General features: G+C 47.0%; 1 protein-coding gene across 2 annotated transcripts; it reads left to right on the top strand.

The window, feature by feature from the left end:
• The first annotated feature begins 2,690 nt into the window (after positions 1-2,690).
• Positions 2,691-21,378, top strand: BID (BH3 interacting domain death agonist). Of its 2 annotated transcripts, XM_048938509.1 has the most exons (7): positions 2,691-2,873; positions 3,261-3,391; positions 15,470-15,534; positions 17,419-17,629; positions 18,570-18,715; positions 19,977-20,180; positions 20,628-21,378. In XM_048938509.1, the coding sequence occupies exons 3-7, from the start codon at positions 15,526-15,528 to the stop codon at positions 20,637-20,639; spliced, it is 582 nt and encodes a 193-aa protein (XP_048794466.1). In that variant the 5' UTR covers positions 2,691-2,873; positions 3,261-3,391; positions 15,470-15,525; the 3' UTR covers positions 20,640-21,378. The 2 variants fall into 2 exon arrangements, with proteins under 2 accessions (XP_048794466.1, XP_048794475.1); XM_048938518.1 differs by lacking the exon at positions 3,261-3,391.
• Positions 21,379-21,558: the final 180 nt, after the last annotated feature.

The following is a 21,558-nucleotide window of genomic DNA, read 5'->3' as shown; positions in this document are numbered from 1 at the left end:
AAGTAACAGAGATTAGAAGCTTTCCAAATGCCTCCGCTTTTGGATTGCTCACAATACTGCTATAGACAGGGTGGCAGGCAGATGAGGATGTCATTGAAAGTAAGTGTGGAGGATGCCAAGTTCTGATGGCATTGCAGTAACTTAAATATTCTCTGTATCTGCGTGTGCATGCGTGCGTGTGTGTGAAGTCTGTTCCAGGTGAAGGGATGTGCCTTGGCATCTTCCCTTTTGAATGAGAGTGATCTCTGATACTCAGATTGTTCAAGGCTTTTATGGTTGGCATGTATGGAGTGTTAACAGAAAAGCGTATATACCCAACTTGTTAAACAACAACAAAAAAACACCAAAACTGTTCCAGCCTCTTTTCTGTTTGATTGTTTTATCATTTGTTTTTATGCACACTTGCTTCATTGGTGTTGAGATTTTAGCACCTCAGATGGCCAACTGAACTAAAAGAAAAAAAAAGAAAAAAAATAAAGTCATTAATTATTTTTTCTTTTTGTTCGTGGAATTACCGTTTGTTTCCATGCATCCACTCCCACAGCTGATGAGGAAGCCAAGAGCTGAAGGAAGGTGATCTTGAGATAAAAGGCCAAGTGTTCAGGGCTCCACTTCAGCTTTTTTTTGTTACACAGTTTGAACAACAGTTGGAACAGTTTGAGTCCATCTGAATTGTCTGAAATAAAAACAAAATTGGTCTTAATACAGCCCCAATATATAATACACCTTTCTCCAATTTTACATTGCTTCTTCTGTGACAATAAACACCAAACGGGTGAAGGTGATGGTAAGAACTAGAATTTGGTTTCTGTAGTTGTAGTTCACTTCCTTAGCATATGCAGTACTTGCATGAACCCTGGCACAGTTGGGCTTAGTACAACAAGGACTGACATCAGCACCTCTCCATTGACTTTCCACATTGTTTTAAGCCTCTACTACTGCACGCCTGCGTTTCATCTGCAGTGTGGCAGCTTAGGAAGGTTAGCTAAGATATATTATCTGCAGCTCCAGAGCAGTGTCTGTCAGCAGACTGGAAGGATTCAGACGTTAAACCTCACCAACTTACGTGTCAAGAAAAAGCTGTCACGTTTGAGCATCTCCTGTTGTAAAAGGACAAATGTTCAGCTCAAGTGCTTGGTGTTGTGTCCTGTAAACTTCAGGAACTTGAAGCCCAGAGGAATTGTATCCAGTCAGCAGCACTGCTGTCATCAAGTATGTGAAGCGCATCATAAGACTCGATGTGCCATTTGTTCGAGAGGCAGAGAACACACAGGATGTTGAGGGAAATCCCAGCTGGGGAAAACCGTAACGATGAATCTTACTTGCCAGCCAGCTCAACCATCATCAAAACAAAGGAAAAACTCTGGTGTTTGTAAAGTGGTTGTTTCAAAGCAGACCTACTATGGCCACAGAAAGGGATGCTGGGCCTTGGGCTTTCCTCTTTGGCTGGGTGTCAGGTTGTGCGGAAGGGTGGCAGGAGTGAGATACTGCGCTTCATTCCAGCAGCTTGGTTCTGTGGGGACACACCAAACCTGACAGTTCTCATGTCATTTTTTTTATCTCTTGCTTTTGAAAATAATGCAGCTACCTGAAAGGGATCACTGGTGTCAGAAGACCGTCATTACTGTTAGTCTCGGTGCCAAAAGAGTGGCTATATAGCAAGTGACAACTGGACCCCAGGACACATGAGACTCCCCATCATATTTAAGGAAGTCAGCCTTGAGGCACTTCAACTGCCTTTTTAATTACCCTGTAGACTCAGGGGATTCCTCTCACTCTGTGCACATCAAGCACCCTTGCAGGGTGTCTGATATCAATTAGATACCCACAGATTCTTCCCCTTTAGAAACAATGAATGGAACGGTGAGTCCCACAGAGAGAGCATTCCTGTATTGCTTGCCTCAGTAAAAAGCTACACTGACCCTGAAGACCCTGAGAGAGCAGCCACACTTCCTGTGCAGATTACCCAGGTGTGGTAGGAAATAACACCAGAAAAGACCCCCTAACAAAGCAAATCCTATCATCAGAGTCTGGTGTGGCACAGCTGTTGCTTTCAGTTTCCAATGCTGCTGTATCCCCCCAGGAACTTCCGACCCTACCACACTCAGCCTTTCATTCCCTCCAAACTGCATCACACCCCACGCTGCCCATCTTGCTCAGAGCCAGGCCAGCACAGGGCAGGGAGCCGGGCCCCTTCCAGCCCCTGGGGTTCCAAAGGGTAAGGAAAGTATTGGCAGCTGATGCAGTAAAACCAATAAAACACACTGTGGGCTCCAAGAGGAGCATGGGGAGAACTATGTCGGGATCTGCCCGGAACTGGAACAGGTTGCCCAAGGAGGTTGTGGATGCCCCATCCCTGGAGGCATTCAAGCCAGGCTGGATGTGGCTCTGGGCTGCTCTGGTTGGCAACCCTGCACACAGCAAGGGGGTTGAAATTGGATGATCGTCGTAGTCCTCCGCAACGCAGGCCATTCTATGATTCTATGATTGGCAGTAGGGAGGAAGGCTCCAGCTTCGTGTTACTGACACCGCTGGATGGAAAGCTTCGCTTTCAACAGCGACACGATATTAAACTCCACAAGCTGTAACGCTGGATGTGCCGTACACGGACACAAGCGGACACGTGACGGGAGGAAGGAGCGGAAGCCGCCGGCTGCAACCCCGCACAGCCCCGCGGGGCGGCTCTCCACCCGAGCACCGCACCGCTGCCTTCACCCGCCCGCTTGGCGCGCACGCCGCCGCTCCCCCTCTCCGTTTCCTCCACCGGCCGGGGAAGCCCAAGCCCCACCCCGCACCCGCGCGATGCGGAGGGCGGAGCCGGGGCCTTGAAATAGAGGCGGGCGCGAACCGTAGGGAGAGCCGCGCTGCTCCCGGTAAGTAGGGCTGAGCTGCCTTTCTGCGTGTTGCGCTAGGGCGGGAACGGGTTTAAAGTGGCTTCTATTCTGTATTGAACGCCGCTATCTCCCTGCGGCACTCCCACCTCAGCGGGTCCGTCGTTTGTTTGTTTGCTTGCTTTTACTTTTTTTCCCTTAATCCCTCGCTGCAGCTCTTCCGGGTGCGCCGCGCCCGCTGCCGTGCCGTGCCGCGATGCCTCCCCTCTGCCGTCGGCACGGCCCGCGCTCAGTCCGCCCGCCGGCGCCGTCCTCCAGCCCTCGCCGCGCCGCTCCTTTGTCTGCCGCGTTGGGGCGGGGCGGGGGGCGCGGGCCGGGCCCTCGGGAGGGAGCCGGGGCATTCTCTAACGAAGTGAAATCGAACGGCAGTGCTTTCAGCTGTCTGGAGAGGCGTATCTGTGGGAGATCTTCGTGGAGAAGGAGGGTTTTCTGTGTGGTCTTGGACTCTTCCTGCCAACTTGATGTATCAAGTTTAAACCTTTTGAAGAGGCTTCTTTAAGGTAAATCGGGTTGGATGTTAGGAAACGTTTCTTCGCGGGAGGAGTGGCGCTGCAGTGGCACAGGCTGCCCGGAGGGGTGGTGGGATCACCGTCCCTGGTGGTGTTCAGTAACCGTGTGGATGTGGCACTGAGGGACGTGGGCAGTGGGCACGGCAGGCACGGGCTGCTGGTTGGGCTCAGTGATCCTAGAGGTCTCTTCCGGCCTATTCTGACGCCGACATCCACTCCTTGCTGCCTCCTGTGTACACAAGGCAATCTTGCCTTCCTGCCTGGCTCATCCTTGTTTATATGTGGTCATGTGTGCTGTGTTTTGGAAGGAAAAATAAGACTCCTGCTTAAGGTGGTTTTGTTGAGTTCCTGCTCACTCATCGCTAATTCCTTACACCCAGATTGAGCAAGCTGGAGGTAATGAGTTCAGCTTGGTGGTGTTCTTTTTAAATTCCCAAAGCAATGAAAGTCATGATAATTCTAAGTGGGGAGGGCTGTGTGTGTGGGCTCTGGGCACTTCTAGCTAGGGTCAGTAATGCCATGTTGTTTCTGTGTATTGTTTTTCCTGTGTAACAGGATGACAGGAGTCGCCCATGCTCCTCAGAAGCTGGGAGAGCAAGCAGTTACACTGATAGAGTGAATCATATAAATACTGATAGAGTATACATACACTGATAGAGTAATACATACACTGATACATACACTGATAGAGTAAATCACATAAATCCTGTGATTGCTGCCTCTGGAGATCTTATGGTGCGGCCTGACACTTGGAAGCTGTGGCTCAGAGGGTGGTGACACACTGGAACAGGTTGCCCAAGGAGGTTGTGGATGCCCCATCCCTGGAGGCATTCAAAGCCAGGTTGGATGTGGCTCTGGGCAGCACATAGCAGGGGGGTTGAAACTGGATGATCACTGTGGTCCTTTTCAGCCCCGGCCTTTCTGTGATTCTATACGATTCTGTGACTATGGGATGTTGGTGGGAGAGTAGGGGCATAATAGCTACGTGCAGAGCCTGCTGACATAACTGTGGTGTCTCAGCTAGTTGAGGTAGGCTCCTTGATAAAGCATCTTTATTGCCTCCAGTTATGAACTAATAAGCAGTGGAGGTAGGGAAATAAACTGAGTCTCTGGTTACCTCTGCTGGAGGGAATTGATGGCAGTTGAGCAGGTTTCATTTCCTCCAGTTAGCAGTTCCTCAGAATTTACCAGCAAGTCTGGTATTTCTTTGCTTAGCACCTTCCTCTGTTTTTCTCTTAGCTTGCTGTGGCTTAGTCTGTGTTAGATAAGTGCAGCTCCAAATAATGTACAATCTTCATATCTGCTTATTCTGCAAACCAAATAAATGCTGATATTTCTGATTTAGGAAGATGCACTCATAGCTTGAGTGAAGGTGCAGAGCTCCTGCTTGAAAGCTGGATCCCTTGTTAGTTTTGGCTGGTTTATCTCTGGTGAGGGATGGGTTACTGAAAAATCACTGGTTAATGATTACAGAGTGTGCATAATTGGTCCTTTCCACAGAGGTTGGGTCTGATTCTGATGCAGGCCAAAGGAAGGTAAGGAAAGGTAGGGTAAAGTGTAAGAACATGCTGTGAGTCACGTGGGGTGTCTGCTCTCATTCTTTGGTTTTCAAAGCTGTTAATTCCTGAGCTTCTGCAATTGCCTCAATTTGTACCACATGTCTATAGGAGCGGTGACCTCGTATCAGCTGCAATGGGAAGTTAATAGAGTGTAGCTGCCAATGGTGGGTAATAGACAGCACCTTTTGCCTAGGTGAGATGATGTGGGTTGTCCTTGTGCTGTCTTTGGAGCAGTAGCTCAAGAGTGGAGCAGAGTACTTTTTTTTTTTTTTTTTTTTTTTTTTTTTTTTTTTTTTTTTTTGTACCTGGTTTTGCAACAGCAGAATCCTTCAGTCCCCTCTCCCTTCTGCAGCCCTGTGCTTTAGTTGAAGCACTGTTAGGACTGCTTTGGGCACTTACTAATTTTGGCACTTGATCCAGACTTTCCTGTCTCTTTGCGTCCAGGTAGTGATTCTTGGAAGTGACAAATCATGCTACCTGGTCACAGTGGGTTTGGGCTGGGCTGTCCTTGTTGATGAATGCAAGGAAAAGGCTGTACATGGCAATGAAGCTGTGGAACATTGCTTTTGCTGCAAAAGGAGAGGGGTGGTGGTGTGGCTTTGAACTCCTTTAACTTTTGGTGACATCTCAGACCTTTCAGTCAGCTTCAACTAAAGCATGAGCAGGGCAGGTAAACTGTGTGCAGTCATTGCTCAGCTGGCTGTGGTGTTTTTGTTTGTCAGTGAACCTGCTGTGTTTTCTGACATCACCCGACCTTTGGCTCGTTCCTGCTGCATCCTCACAGTGGCTTCCTGGAGAATGGATGGCGCCATGTCTGTAATGCACTGGGCTGTTTCTTTCATCTCTTAAAATAAAATTACTTTTTTATTTCTTCAGTATTATGTCAGTGTAACTCTGTTAGCCTGGTGTGACTGATACTATACCCTCAGCTTAACAGCTGTGCAAGCTCACTTAGGTCAGCTAGTTGCTGTGCTTCAGTTTTACATTCGCTTTCTGGGATGCTAGCTTGTGCTTCCTCTTCCATTTAAACTGAAAGTGAAATGGCTTGCATTATTGCATGCAGTCAGGCTTTTGCTCGGTGTAAAACACACACAACTCCACTGTGCCTGTGGGCCTACAGCTGGGGAGTCCAAGCAGTGCTGAGCAGCCATCTTGAAAGGTTCCTTCAGGACTTGTTTTCCACTGGCTCCATCTGTCTCATCATCATGACAGGAGCAAGAGTTGGGAATACAACGCAACGGGAGAGTTCTCCTGAGAGCCAGCACCTCCAGTGTCACAAGAGGAACAGCATTAGGCTCTACTCCTGGGGAATCAGCCTTGTCTGCTTGCACCCATACGTGGCTCTCTGTAAGAGAAAGACATGTACAGCTATAATACACTTGATGTTTAGGAGGAAGGAGGCAGGTATAAAAAAGCACTGTGCTTTGGGAAAGCTTTCAAATATTGAGACAAGGCCGTGTATTTGTCAGGTATGGACAAGAATTGTTCTTGTTTGACCACATGGTTTGAGGCAAAGAGCTATTAATGCTGCCTGTGTCCCTGCAGCTCTTTCCTTGTTGGTTTCCTTTCTTGCATGCACATAATCTGGTAAGGAAAACTCAGATTACTAACATTCTTCTTCTACCAACATCAGCTGTGAATTGCATTAAGTTGCAGTGTGAAGTGGCATTACTTATTCTTCTGTCTGGTGATGTTAACAAGAATCTGAGTGTTTCAAATGAGGAGGGTGGTTTTTGTTCTCTAGATAGCACAGCAGCTACGGTTCCCAGTGCCCTTGTTCCTGGTCTTTGTCAGCTTTGTCTGATCTCATCCAAGAGGCACCTTATTTCTGAGTTGCTGTTGTCAGGTGGCATTGGTCTGTCCTTTCAAGGATCAAGCACTTGGCTCAGATGTGAAGACTTGCTGCAGTGCAGGCTCATGCCCCAGAAGAAGCATCCTGTAAAACTGGATGAAAACTCTTATGTCTCTGACTTCACAAATGGTTTGTATGTACTTAATCCCAGATCAGAATGACCACGTGCACTGTAGTCAGGATCAAATCTTGCACCTTCTGTGTAGATGTAGATATGCCAGTTCCTTTTGGATCCGAATCTAGCTGACTCAGTCCAAGCCCTGACTTTGAGCTCTGTGGCAGTTCCTTCTGCAGGCTTCCTGCTCGCTAAACTTCAGCCCAACTGCATCTGTAGGCTGGCTTCTAAAGATTGCTAAGTAGTGTTGTCATGCCGCCTTCAGCCCCCAATCTGATACGGAAACCGCAGCGGTTGCAAGCTCATGCCTTTTCTTTTTTTTTTTCCTCTTTAAAGAGGACCTGTGTTCCTTCGTTGTCATTGATGTGCCACCTACGGGCTGGGTGAGGGTATGTTGAGCCAGGTGAAAATGAAGGCTGTTGAGAAAGCTGTGTGGTGCTTTTTCCTAAGAAGTCTGAGTACTGCCTCTGATAACTAGAAGATTATTGCTATGATTCACAGCAGAATCTCCATCCAAATGTACAGAATTAGATGTGAATATATGAAAACAGTGTGACACAGCAGCAGACCTCAGGGAGACTAAATATGCCTCAAATGAGAAGGTTGCTCCAAAACTTGTTTTGGAGGTCTCCAGTCCCATTTTTCTTTCAAAAAGGGGGAAGAAGAGTCCCATCAAACAAATTGCTATGGTTTACTGAGTTCAAGTACACAGCAAGTACTTAAACTGCTCAGGCTGTGATGCTTACTCTGTACTAAGGAAGCGAATATGAAACTGGTCTAGCGAAGGTGGTAGGCAGATGAGCATTTGTTGGTGTCGGGTCTTTGTGTACCATTTTGGTGCCACTGAACATTGAGAGGTGAAGCTACTGAGTGCAGGAAGTATTCAGCACGTTTTGGTGTGTTTTTCCATCAGTGATGCTGTGAGCAGACTATGTGGTTTTGTTTCATTGCGGAGTGCTTGGAAGTGGCATTATTCACAGATCTCGAAGGAGGAAGCAGTCTGAAACTGAGAGCAAGAGAAACAAAAGCTGACAGCCTCGAGCAATGAGTGCCCCTGCTTGAGAGGTGGGAGGGATGGGTGAGTGTAAGCAGCTCTTACAGTTCTTGACAGGCAGGGGGTCTTACTTAAGTGTCTAGCAAATAAATCACAAGTGTCTGGGAGATGGGTTTTGGCCCATGCTGTGCCATAGACTTGCTGCCATCTCAGTGTTTTGCCACATCTGAAATGAAGATAATGGTGCATCCTCCCTCTGAGGTAAATGCATGGAGAATGCCTGCACTTTGGAAGCTGTTGTCTGTGATGGACAAGTCCTAAGAAACTCCAGGTTAGTAGCTTTGGTATTAACTAGGTGATACCAAACAACTCATTTGATTTCATGGCAGCACATGTGTACCTGTAGATGCACAAAAGGGTTTGTTCAGCCTATCCTTCACCTGGCAGTACCTTTGTTTCCCTCTCCTCACCCATGTTTTCTTTCCTAAGCCTACAGTTAAATTTCTCTCTAGGAGGACAGGGGATCACAGAGGAGGCAAAACCATGGGGCATCCAAAGTGCTGATGCAAGTGGTGTATCCTTGGTGGACTGAGTAGTGATAAGGACTGTCACAGTAAGATAATCATGATAATATTCTAGTTGGTAATGTCTACACTTGGCACAAACTTTTTTTGCAAATCCTCAAGCTGTCTATCTACCTTTACTGTGTATTCTCTCCCTGTCTTTTCTTAGTCTAAACTGTGTGTGCAGCTGCTGTGTGAGCAGTCTGGCTTCTTCCACAGCTAGAGAAGTGTGGGGAGGAGCTCCAGCATCTGCTGTCAGCTGGGCTCTGTGGCTCCTTTTGGGTTGTTGGGCTAGGAATGGTGTGTGGCAGGGTGATGGGGATTTCTTTGAGATTTTGGACCGTTTGTGGATTTTGCTTGCTCTATCTGTTGGAGGTGTTAAGGCTGGTAGTCAGGCACTGTTTACAAGTCCTCAAATAAGGAACTTGGTAGGTCTGTGGTACGGTTTTCTTATGACTTTGTAGGACTGCTGACTTGTCATGTAGAGCAGTTTGCCTGTGGGAACACAGTGAAATAGTGTGGTTATGCTTTGAAGTGGGGATTTTTACCTGTCAGATGGCAGAGCAAGCTGTGTCAACTCCAGGTGCTTTGGTTTCCCTATCTGTGAAATGCTTCTGTATTGAGCTTTGCAGCTCTTCAAAGAAATGTTTCCCTGTGAAACAAGTAAAAGCCAGAGGGTCCAGGAGTGGACAAATAGGTATTGTTTCACTGACTCCAGTGATGATGTCATTCAGACTGCCAAAAAGGAAGTTCTTTCGGGTGTCAGACAGAAATCACTGTACTGGCTGTTAGCGTTCTCAATGACTGATGGATTATTCTGCTTTGAAGACTTGAATTCGGTCCTAACCCAGACGAGAAACAAAGATAAATATCTTGACAGCTCACAGTAAGTCCTTTGATAGTGTGTGACCAGGTGTTTGTACAGGATGTGTCTCAGAATCTAGACAAGCAGTTAAAGGAGGCAGTCCTACATGCATGTGGCTCTGCTGCTGGAAAGTCTGCTTTCATAACCAGACAGTGTCTGATAGGGCTAAGAATAGCAACTGCTGTCTGAGCTGTGAGGAGAGGTGAAAGATCTGAAGGGAAAGTGGTGGCAAGCCAGGGGCATTATTCATGGCATGGGTTCTTTTTTGAGCTGTCTTGGAGATGTGAAGAAGGGATAAAAGCTGGTTTAGGTCAGCACTGTTGCTATAGAGATTCTGGGACTGACTCTTCTATGGCTGCCTCGAGCTATTGAGAACTTCCTCCAACAGCTCTCCTTGTGGAGATAGTAACTCTTGTGCTGTCCCTCAGGGTACACTCAACACCAGCTGGGCAGTGGCGTGTGCATGGAAGGAAACCCTGAGGGCTTGCTTTGGGGGAAGCAACCACAGAGTTCTTTCTTGCAAGAATTTGGAGTGTGTGAGGGTGAAATAAGCACTGGTGCCCTGTGCTGATAGATAGATATACTGCTGCTGTGGTGTCTGTCTGTGTGGCAGCCTGCGTTGGTTAGGCAGAGAGAACTGTACAGAGGCAGGAAAGGAGTGAACACAGAAGTGTCTTAGCAGATTAACAGTTCTGTTTGTGACAGAAATGATGCCTTGGGAATTAGAAGCTTAAGCATGAAGTGTAAGCCATCACCTTTGTAGCTTCCAGCCATTAGAACCCAGGGAAAGTCCAAGGTGCGTGTGTTGCATGAACCTTTAAGGGTTTGAACGACTTCAATTTGTTTTGAGTGCTCCTCAAATAATTCTCCTCCTGAGGCAGCTTTGTGTACAAAAGCTACAGGGAAGTGATAGCTTGCTATTTTAGACTTTCAGAGCTCATCTTTTGAGGTCAGTCTCGTTGTGTAAAATCTGTTAGTGTTCTGGCACTTCTCACTTACGAGAAGTGCTTGTTTGGTTTGTCCTTTGCAGGCCTGCAGTAGCATGTGGTGGCTTTTAGGAGGAGGAATTTAAACAACTTTGCCTCTCACTGCCAGTGTGTTCTCTGCTTTTGAGTAAGCCTCAGTGAGGCTCATCGTATGCTCTGCATTAATGTGTAGCAACAGCTTTTTACTATCCAGGAGGGGTTTCCCAAACCATTTTTGTCCTTATGCTTTCTTTTCCGTGTTTTTGTTTGTCTGTTTGTTTTCTTCTTCCCTCACATAGAGGTTACTTTCCCTCAAGTTACAGCAATTCGTTTCTGTTTGGCACTGTTTCAGTGCTCACTTAAAAACTGAACACTCTTGTATGGAAAGAGGAAATAAGGAGATAAAGAACTGTCAGTGTATAGATAGCAACAAGAAACATAAGCAGACTTCAAGCTGCATCTCTTTACTAATGAGGGACTGCTGCTGAGTCTCCTTCTTGATACAGTGCTGGCTTGCAACTGAGACTGAAAACAAGTAATACATTAAATTCATTGGTATTTCATTTTAAAAGCAAATTATATTCCATAGAATGTAAATTAGTGAAGTAAATCAGGATGCCAAATTTTAGCAATGCGAACTTCCAGCTCTTCAGGAAGTTAGTCAACAAAACCCTCTGGGAAACCACCTTCAAAGGCAGGGGAGCAGAGCTGGCAGATCTTTAAGGGAGCTTTCCTTAGGGCTTTGCATCCCCAATAAGGAAGTCAGGAAAGGAAGGCAAGAGACCAGCATGGCTGAACCAGGACCTGCTGGTTGAGATGGAGAGTAAGAAGAGAATGCACAGACAGTGGAAGCAGGGACAGTGCTGCTAGGCTCATCCAGAGAGACCTAGATGGCAAGAGCAGTGGGCCCAGGTAACCAATTGTGAGGTCTGGGACCTGGGTTGTAGCAACCATCCTATTAGTACGAGCTATAGGATGAAAGGGTAGACCACAGCCCTGCCAAAAAGGACCTGGGGGTGCTGGTGGATGGCAAACTGGGCACGAGCCAGCAGTGCGTCCTTGCAATTCAGAAAGCAAACTATATCCTGGGCTGCATCAGAAGTGTGGCCAGCAGGTCAGGGAGGTGATCCTGCCCCTCTGCTTTGTGCTGGTGAAGTACCTGGAGTACTGCATCAAGATGTGGAGTCCTCAGTACAGGAGAGACACAGACCTGTTGGAGCATGTGTCAAGGAAGGCCACAAAATGATCCCAGGGATGGAACAGCTCCTCTGTGGGGACAGGCTGAGAACTGGGGCTGTTCAGCATGGAGAAGAGAAGACTCTGAGGTGAATTTTTAGCAGCCTTTCAATACCTAAAGAGGGGCTTTAAGAAAGAAGAGGACAGGCTCTTTAGCAGGGCGTGCTGTGAAATGGTTTCAAACTAAAAGGGGAGATTTAGATTGGATATAAGGAAAAAATGTCCTTATGATAAAGATAAGGAGGCACTGGTGCAGGTTGCCTGGAGATGTGGATGCCCCATCCCTGCAGACACCCAAGGTCAGGCTGGATGGGGCTCTGAGCAGCCTGATCTACCTGTAGGTGACCCTGTTCACTGCAAGGGGGTTGGGCCAGACAGTCATTAATGATCCCTTCCAGCTCAAACGATTCTGTGAATATTTTCCAAGACTTCTAGCAGCTATAAAACAGCCTGACTAGATTATCTAGTTTTACTGTGAGTGAGATGGAGTTAGTAGGCATTTTCTATTTTTTTGTACTAAAGGCTTCTGTTTGATTGTAGATGAGACATCTTTCAGTGAATGGAAGAAGTTAAAATCTCAACCTGCAGCTACCAGGATTCACACACCTTAATGAATTCAGCTTCAGATAGCATTGGTGTGATTATATTTGACTTTTTAGGGGTTTGCCATTAAGGAGTCCAATTTTTGAGATGGCACTAAAGAATTTCAGCTCTCAGGAGGAACTTGCTGAGTATCAAAACCCCTTATATTTATTCAAGGCAATTAGCTGAAATTTGAGGTCTCTGGAGCTACTGGCTAATTAAATACTTCTGAAAATGTAGTGATAGAATTTATTTTTTTCTTGTTCTCACATGTGTTTTTGACCACCCACATAGAGCTTTGTTAGCCAAAGGCTGGAGTGCCTCAGGGATTTTTTTACCGCCAGGGTGGTGATTGCTTGATGTAGGGAAGAGTTAATGGGAATTATCATCATCTTCTAGCCTTTGTCTTAATTTTTTCAGTATAAATATCGGAGGGTGTGGTGGGTATTGTTGACTGCTGCACGTAAGCTAAGGCAGGAAACAAGAGTGGACAACCTTGTAATTGGCAATTAGGATGGGTGACTTCTTAAAGTACTTTTTGAATGTCTTATTTCTTGTGGACCAGCCCTGAGGAGTGTCTATAAAGCTTGGGTGATCCCATGATGGGAGGAACACTGCACACCCCATTAGTGTCTCTGGGAGCAGCAGGGACCCTGGAAGCTGTGACAGGGCAAGGGTTGCTTAACACCTTCTGTCTTGGAAAAGCACAAAGTGCTGTCAGAATGTGACATTAGGATCTTCAGAGCTGTAGCCAGGCACACAGGGCTTGCTGCAGCTTCCTGGGAATTCGCATGAGTAATGTGTGTGTTCCAGCTGGATCAAGCTCCCCTTACTGTGTTGACAATGCACTCGCACAAGCTTGTGTGAAGCTCTTGTGCTCTGCCTTTCCAACCCTACTCAGCAAAATGCCTACGAGCATGTATGGGTGTGCCCAGAATAGGTCTGGGTCTCCCTGTTGTTAGTTCTTGTATTTGCTGATTTGAGAATAGAGCAGAATGTCCATTTTTCCTTTTTTATTTTGGGCTAGAATAGTCTGTCTCCTCTTTTAGAGCAAGGAATGGGAGAAAGCAGCAGTACCTCTGCCTTTGATTGCTTCTTTCATAGGTGTTTGGATTGAGCCAAACAGGTTTCACAGCAACATGAATAAAAATGAGGGAATTTGGGTTTTTAAGTAGTATTTTGCAAGAAAGATTCCATTTCTCTATGCACAGGCTGGTGTTCGTTCTTGGCAGCTTACCCTCTGACTGCTCAGCTGACCTTCCAGCAGTGTTCTGGAATACCCCTCCAGAAGGAAGAAGGCAGTCACCCTTTAACAGTTTGCCTGGGTTTGGGTGGCAGTGGTCCACTTCTTGTAAAGCACTGTAAGAGGAAAAACTACTCAGCTGGTTTCACTTGTACATCTGGACATTTGCGTACATGCAGCTGTAGTGGCTTGTGTTGCGTCACAGCTCTGTCAGTGCTGCAAAACACCTGCATCTCTGCTGTGGGAAGAGGATGATGCAGCTGCTTCTGGACAGCTTCTCAGTTCTACACAAAGCCACAGTGCTGCCATGGATCTGAAAAAGTATCCCTGGGACCAGGAGGGAAGTGAGGGTGTAAGAAGTTCTCCAACCTTAATAAACATTTGACCTCCAGCAAAGACAAAGGTCAGGAGAAAGGTAGCCCTGTGCTGTTCCAGAGCTCCTGTCAGGTCCCAGGAGAACAGAGGGACTCTCTCTAACCAACCAGCCTGCTCTTTGGGGTAGGGGTGAGTGGCAGCAATTGGGATCTGAACTGACCATAAAAATAGTGCAGTGCAAAGCAGCAGAAGTTGAATTTGTTTTAGGAAGCCAGAAGCTTGGTGTAATGACTAAATGAAAAAGACTTCATGGTTGAAAAGCTGCCTCTGGGCTCTTGGTGTGTTGTGGTTTTTTTTTTTTTATTTTTTTTTTTATTTTTTTATTTTTTTAATTAAAAATGTATTTCAGGTTGTGTTTTGGCATTGGAAGCTTCTAAGTCTTCGAAAAGCTGGGAAATTCCTGGTCTCTTGAAGTTGTAACTTGGCTTCCTTCAGAGTTTGAGTGTACTTCTGCTTTCACTTCCTTCCTCTTTTCCCACCTGCACACCTAATTGCTTAAAACGCAGTTTGGAAACCCTCCTGCTCTAAAACTTAATGCATCATCATGAGTCCAAGTCTCTGGTAGTTAGCTGGTGATCTGGATGGGTGAGCTCTCGTGTGCTCTCACCCTAACTCAGGTCAGCAGGTACCTGCACTGCAGCCAGGTTATTGCCCAACATGGAGGAGGCCTGGTGGGAATGCAGTGCTCATGAAGTCAGCTTACCATAGGGAATTCTGCATGCAGTTGTATGGCTGTGCGTATGAGGAAGCAATTGCAGATGTGCAATCTGCCTTTCTCCCCTCCTTGTCTTTGCTTGATGGTCTCTGTGCTGTGCCTTCCTGAACCAGATGTGGCTATTTTGGTCTGCTGGTCTGACCCACCCACGTACCTCACTGCCTAGGTGAGGAGAGAGCATTGTGCTCTTAGCAGGCGCTGGTTTTCTGGTGAGTGAGGGAGGCTGCTCTCTGCAGCATGCTCTGCACCCCTCCCTGCTCCCCATGTACCTATTCCCCAGGCACTGTCCAGGTGTAAGGCAGGCTGTGGGTTGTCAGCCCTGGTTGTGACCTGCTGGTTTTCCCCATCTTCTAATCAAACTTCTCTGCAGGCTTAGTTTTGTTGATGTGCCTGGAAGCCTTTGGCACTTGATCCAGCCCTTCCTTTTCAACAAATATCTAGGAACGTGTACTGAAACAAAGCCGGAGTGTATTCAAACATCTCTAGGCGTATGGGGTGGGAGCACTTCAAATCCTGTAGATGCGTTGCAATGTCACCTGGGTGCTTCACTTAGGAATATGCTACTGTGCACACAGACCTGAGCAGCTCACTGGCTCTCAGTTGGTTATCAGGATCCTGGAAAACCCGGAGATGTGAACTACTTTTAGAGGGCTGGAATCTTTTCTGCGATAACCCTGCTTTCCTGCTCTGGCACTACAAATGGCCTTTGCTCTCATTTCTGGTACCACCTAAAGGGGCTTTAAGCCCCATTTGTAGGTCATGTTGCATCGCTGTCTGCTACATATCCATGGCAGGTAGGCATTTTCCCCTACCTGATTCACCTGATTTAGGGCCCTTCCTGCCAGAACAGCTGCTATTCTCTCAGCCTTGTTCATGGGCACTTCTCTCCAGAAGTGTGTGTATCTCTAGAAAGGTCAATTTCTACAAGGCCTATGGGCACTGCTTGAAGATAAGTGTGTTGGGGTTTGTTTTTTCCATTTACCATTTTCTTTCTTGCTCTTGCAGGACAAGGACTTCTGATCTGAAGCAGACTGACGAGCTGTTCTATCTCTGAATCTGTCATGGAACAGGTTAGTTTTAAATGCCACTGAAGTCACTTCTCTTACGTGCTTGTTCAGAAGTACCTGGAAGGGGATGAGTCTCAAAAAGTGCTGGCTTGTGCCCTTCTCGTCTTCCTCAGAGTTCCTGCTGGAGTCTCTGATGCTGCACCCCTCCATCATGAATACAGACAGAAGGTGGATGGAACCGTTTAGCTTGCAAGCTCCTTCCTTGTTACCACAGTGTGAGACTCTCCCATTAGACTTCAGGTGTGAGATGCAACTGATTTAAGAGGCAGTGATGCTTATTAAGTAGCAAACCACTGAAACTAATAAATAAGCTACTTGACCCATCACTGTGATCAAATAAATATTGCACAAAACACTATAATAAATGTGATTTCAGAGCTACTGTTTCTCACGTGCATGTTGCAAACCCCATAAACCCGTTCAAACTTCTGTCACCCTCTAGCATTAAGTGTGGTTGCAAGGCATGATTCTAGCCCTCTTTGTGTTCTACTTTCCCACAAGTCTTTTGAACAGAAACATAAGTCAGGTGGGTTTTTCATTGTGCTTGTGTGGTGCCCTGGGGTGCTTGGGGCACCCAGTGACCTTCACTATTGTCTGTAGACACCCATACTCAAGGGAGGTGTGCTTTATCTTTGATTGTACCTTATTTCCCTCTTGTTTTTATTTCCAGACTCGTTGTCCTTGTTCTGTCCTTCCTCTACCTGATCTCCCCAGCAAACATTGTGTCCCTGATTATTTCTAACACATTCATCACAATTTTTCTACTGTTGCATAGGCCATCACAGCACACTGTGACAGTACTGATATAGTTATGTAGATATGGAGTGACCTTGGAAGATTCCACTTAACTAAGTGTGTACTGTTTTAATTCTTAGGCTCATCCTGGTTGATTACCCATTGGTCTATGAAATTGGCAAGGCAAACCAATTTTCTTTTAACCTTGATTCCTTTAGGTAGATCTGTTCAGGCCTCAGCACCTTCTTACTGCATGAGCAGATAGTCTGGGTACAAGAATAGGGATTTTTTTGTTGTTGTTGTTTCATTTCTGCACTCATGCATCCTGCTTCATCAGCTGTTTAATTGGGGTTACTGGACAGCCTTCTGTTTTCCTGCAAAGGTCTTGGTTGGTTGAGGCCCTGTGGGACTTCTTGCTCTCATCACTGCCCACCTGCTGGACCTCCTCAGCCTAACCCACCTGGGCACTCTGTGCTGCCCTGATGGAAGACAGCATGTGACAGCAGAAGCAGCATGTGCCTGCTTACTGCAAGCAAATGGATATGAGGCACCAATGGTCTGCTGTCTTGCTATTCTTATGAGCAGCTGCCTGACTGTGCAGGGATCTAAATATGTTTTTTATGGAGCTTGTCTAGATCCCATTCAAGAGGGAAAAGGAATGCAAACTTGAGTTTTTTTGCAGGCTTATGCTATCTGTTATCTCTGCTCCCCACCTTGTTACTGCTGTGCTCTGATTAAAGTTAAATGGGGAACTGTTGGCTTAGTTCTGTACAGGAAGTAGGGTGCCCAATTTCCAAATACAGGGAAAACCTTTGAAACAGATGTGTGAATAGAGTCACTTGTGCTGAGCGTTCATCTTTGTTTCAGAAGAGGAGTCCTGATCAGGGATTTCGTCCTTGCCACTCAAGAGATGAGCTGACACCTCAACTGCTGGTTTGTAAGACCAGAGCCAGCCAGCATTAACCAGCACAGTGCTGTGTGCATGTATGCAGCTAGGAGTCAGTGTGCATTTGCTCAGCTCCTGCAAACTGGGCACTATTGTGCACCGTAACCAAAGGAGACCAGAAAAAGGTGTCCACTGTAAGAAAAACAGCATCTGTACAAACCTACACAGCAGGATGTGGGTTTAACAGTGATTCTTCTTCCACCTAGGATATCTATAGTGATGGATCTGACCATATGGAACGCATGCTGCTCTTTGCTTTCCTGGCGGAGTCCTCTGGCTGTGAGTTCAGAGAGCAGCTGCCATTCCTACAAAGCCAGGGCATGTTGTGTTCCACTAAAGGTGTTCAATCTTATGATAGTGATGGGGAACTTCAGACCGATGGGAATCGAAGTGGCCACTTGCAGAATGGTGAGCTAGGTGAGTGCTCTCTTTTTTCCCCATGTGCCTTCTGTGAAGATGGTGGGCTTTGTTTCTATCCCCTTGTCTCTTGACTGTCTTGTGACAGATGGTTGGCAATATTCTCTGCACTGAGAAACTTCACAGCTGGTGGTTGTATTGGTTGGGGTTTTATCACTTGGGGTAAGACAGCTAATGCTTGGCAGTGCAGCTCCCTTTTGGTGGCTGAGCACCTGTCCCTCTGCACAGTCTGTAGCATGTGAGATAAGGGCTACAAATCTGGTGCTAATGGTTTCTGTCCTTAAGCAGTGGGATCTTAAGTGGTTCTGTTAAGCTTCCCATTGCTCCTCAAGGAGTTTTGTTTCAGCACTTCAGCTAGGATTTAGGAGCAACTCTTTTTCTGGTACTGAGTTAATTCCCTGTGCTATACTAGTGCGGCAGAGGCAATTTCTTATATTGTTCCTTGTACTGTTCTTGCTTCTCTAGCCCTAAGCAGCATGGGTATTGCACATTGCCCACAAAGTGCCAGCTGGCACCTTGAAGTAGTGAAGCAGTGTAATGAGTAACCACTATAGTAAACATTGCCTCATCTTGCAAAATGTATTGATTTCATGGCCCAAAGTGACAACGGGAAGCTTTGCCAAAAGGAGATGCTGTGTTTTAGATGGTGTTCATGACACAGGTCCTGGCAGTTGTCAGTTGAGAAATCAGGCACACTCTTCCTTCCCTCCCCTCTCTAGACAGAATGTTGGCTGTAGTTATCTTGAACAAATCTTGGTTGGGATTGTTCTGACTTCCCCCATTTAGTGAGTATGGCTGTCACAAAGGCAGTATGGGAAGAAGGTTGGGGGTAGGGGAAGATTGGCAATGGAGATGGGCAAAACGCCCTAGCTCACCTCACCTGTGCTGAACCCAGTGTGACTGCAGCCTGTGAACCAAATCCTGCTGTGTGTGTTGGCAGTGCTTGACCCTGAGGTAAATGAAGAAATCGTCCGGACCATTGCTGCTCAGCTTGCTGAGATCGGAGACCAGCTGGATAAACAAATCAAAGCAAAAGTAGTAAATGATCTTGTGCAACATTTTCTGAATGAGAATCTGCCTAGAGAGGTGAGTGAAAAGCAATCTGATCAGTAGCTCCCCTTAAAAACGTTGAGTCTTTCGTGCTGTGACTGAAGCAGCAAGTTTGCAACGCCTTTGCTAATTTGATGCCTTCATTACTGCACTTCTGAAATTAATCTGAAATGTTAATATTTGATGTGAAGTTCTGTTAGAGAAGATGCTATGGTGAGCCTGTATCCTTGGCAGCCTTTGCCCTGCAAAGGGAATTGCTTAGGCTCTGTCCCTTTCTGCAGGCGGGGAAAGTGAGGTTGTGGAGCAGGGCTGACTTTCAGAGGTAATTTTAAGATCTTTGATGCTGGGTCCTGCATGTCAGCTGCTTGTCAGATGGACAGATCTGGCAGAAGTTTGGCTTGTGTTTATCACTGAACACTGAGACTCAGCAAGCAGTGAGATCCAGTGCTCCCTCTTACGGTGCCTTAATCCTCTGGCTCACAGGCTGTTGGTGTTGGGAGTAGCAGTGGGTTTGGGCTGGTAGGGGTAACCTGCTGAAAAGGCCTCTGTGGGTGGCACCTCCACTGTTTCTCTCTTCTCTCCAGTGCAGGTTCTCTCTTAGCTTATGATGGGATGAGACTTAGCATCCCTGGTCCAGCATCTAATGTGCCTCACTGCTCTGCAAGGGAAGTATCCACATCTGGGTCAACAGCCACAATTTGCTTCCCCAGAGCCTTTTGGCTTCTTCAAGAGATAACTGCATAACTGGATATTTAGCTTGCTTGGTTTTTCTCTGCCTGCGATGAAGTTAAAGCTGCCTTTGATTTGAGGGTCTGCTTGGGCTTGAAAAGGCAGGATTGAAATGATTTTATTTTGAGGGGAGTGGAGAAGCAGAAGTGAGGTAGTGGTTCTTCTGTGCCTGGACCCCTTTTTTAGCTCCTGCCTATGTGAAGACTTTTCTGTGAAGCTTTTCTCCGTACCAGTTTGCCCCTAGGCACGTAGCCCTGCTACTTACAGTGTTTAGATTAAGGTAGGTTCCTGTCTCCAGGGTTCTTGGGCTACTTCAGGACCGGGCAGGCTAGGTGCAGATTCTGAGCTGCTGCACCCTAAATGTGTAAGGTGCTACCTAATTCTTCCAATGCTGTGTGGTGTTTCCTTGTTTCTTTGTTTTTTTGGGGGAGCAGCTGAGCTTTGAGGCCATCAGTCATCCTTGCTGCCACCTGGGCGTGTAACAGCCTGGGAAGAAACGTGGCAGCTTGTGCTGTGTCTGTACAGGTGCACAGTTGCTGCACTGACATCCTCTCTCCCCTCTGTGCAGGAGATAACACGGTACCTGTCACAGGCAGTAGAAGGGCTTGCCAGAGCCATCCCATCAGATCTGGAGCAAGAGAAGGCCATGTTGGTGCTAGCAATGCTCTTAACTAAGAAAGTGGCAAACCGGGTGCCTTCCCTTCTACAGCGTGTCTTCAGCACCACTGTGAACTACATCAGCCAACACCTCCACAACTACGTTGTCAGAATGGTGAGTGCTACCCAGCAGCTCTGCAGCTCAGTGCAAGTCACAGCCAGTCTCCTTGCTGGCCCTGGTTACTCCCTGCGAGCATTGCCAGATGCCTGCTATTTTTCCTATAATGCTTGCGGCTCTGGGGGCTTGGCAGGGAGGAGATGCTGGTATGTGCAAGCTGCGAAGGCTGAGGGCAATATCCAGCTTTTGCTCACTTCCCTGGGACCCCCCCAAAGCCAGTCCTAGCACAGAATGTGGGGCTGAGGGCTAACAGATGCGCAGCAGGTGGCAGCATTGAGGCACGGATCTGCATAGAGTGCAGGTGCCTTCGTGGGTGCGCAGGCTGCTGCTGCTTTGCCTCCCTGGCATGTGCCCAAGTCCATGGGCTGGGCAGGCAGGCAGAGGGCTTGTGGCTGCAAGAAGACACTGTTGTGGTTAATGCTGGTTCTGTTTCCTTCCTCCTAGCTGCGTGAGTGAGAGATCTGCAGCCACTGGCTTCCTGAAGACTTTTTAACTTCTTGATCTGCTCAGATACTTCTTCTGCTCATAACTTTTGAGACACAGCTGCGAAAGGGAAGGCAGAGCTTGTAGATGGGCTTTTGTAGAGTAGCACAGTAGCGATGGTAGTGAGAGCTGCATGACTGGTCTGCCAGCACCTGTAAGATATAGTGCTTACTCTTCTCCATTTTACAAAATAGGTGTTTTTTCTTTTTTTTTTTCTTTTTCTTCCCTCTCCTTATCAGTAGCAGATGTAATGCAGGTACAGCCCCTGGCTCATGCCTCTAGGGGAAGTGCACTGGGTGCTAAGCCCACCTTGTCAGTATTTCTAATCAACTGCTGCATCCTGCAGGTTTCTCTGCTGCAGCTGGGCAAGGTACAGGGGTGGATTCTAGGGGGGAATAGTATCCGGATATGCTTGAGAAAAGGTGGTCATTGGCTTCAGAGCAGCTTGCTGGAGAGAAAAAAAGATACCAGCCTAGAATGAGGAGGAGTACCTGGTGTCTCTCTGGGCAGTAGCACATTATATTCACATCTCAGGTTCAATGAACAGACTTGGACTCAGGTTGTTTGATGTATGTGTCATCACGTACGTGGTGGCTGAGGCTCTACTTGTGATCCAGCTGCCTCTGAAGAAATCATGTAAATAATGTCCTTTTATTGGTGGTGTTTTCTGTTGTTTGTTTTTTTTTAAATAAAAATGGACATGACATGTGCATGTTAAGCAACTGAATTTCTTCTCCCCCCTTTCACAGAAACGTAGGGCTTTTGTGCAAGTCCTTACAGCATTCTTGCTATGCTGCTGCTGCTAGTGGTAACAGAGCAGTGGTAACAGCTGTTTGCTCTTGGCTGTGCACTCTGCATAAAGAAACTGACCTCTGTTGTTTGCTGGTACCTG

Source organism: Lagopus muta, chromosome 1, assembly GCF_023343835.1.
Source record: "Lagopus muta isolate bLagMut1 chromosome 1, bLagMut1 primary, whole genome shotgun sequence".
Taxonomy (NCBI): domain Eukaryota; kingdom Metazoa; phylum Chordata; class Aves; order Galliformes; family Phasianidae; genus Lagopus; species Lagopus muta.
Note: the sequence above shows the minus strand (reverse complement) of the source record. Positions and strands in the feature narration are given on the sequence as shown.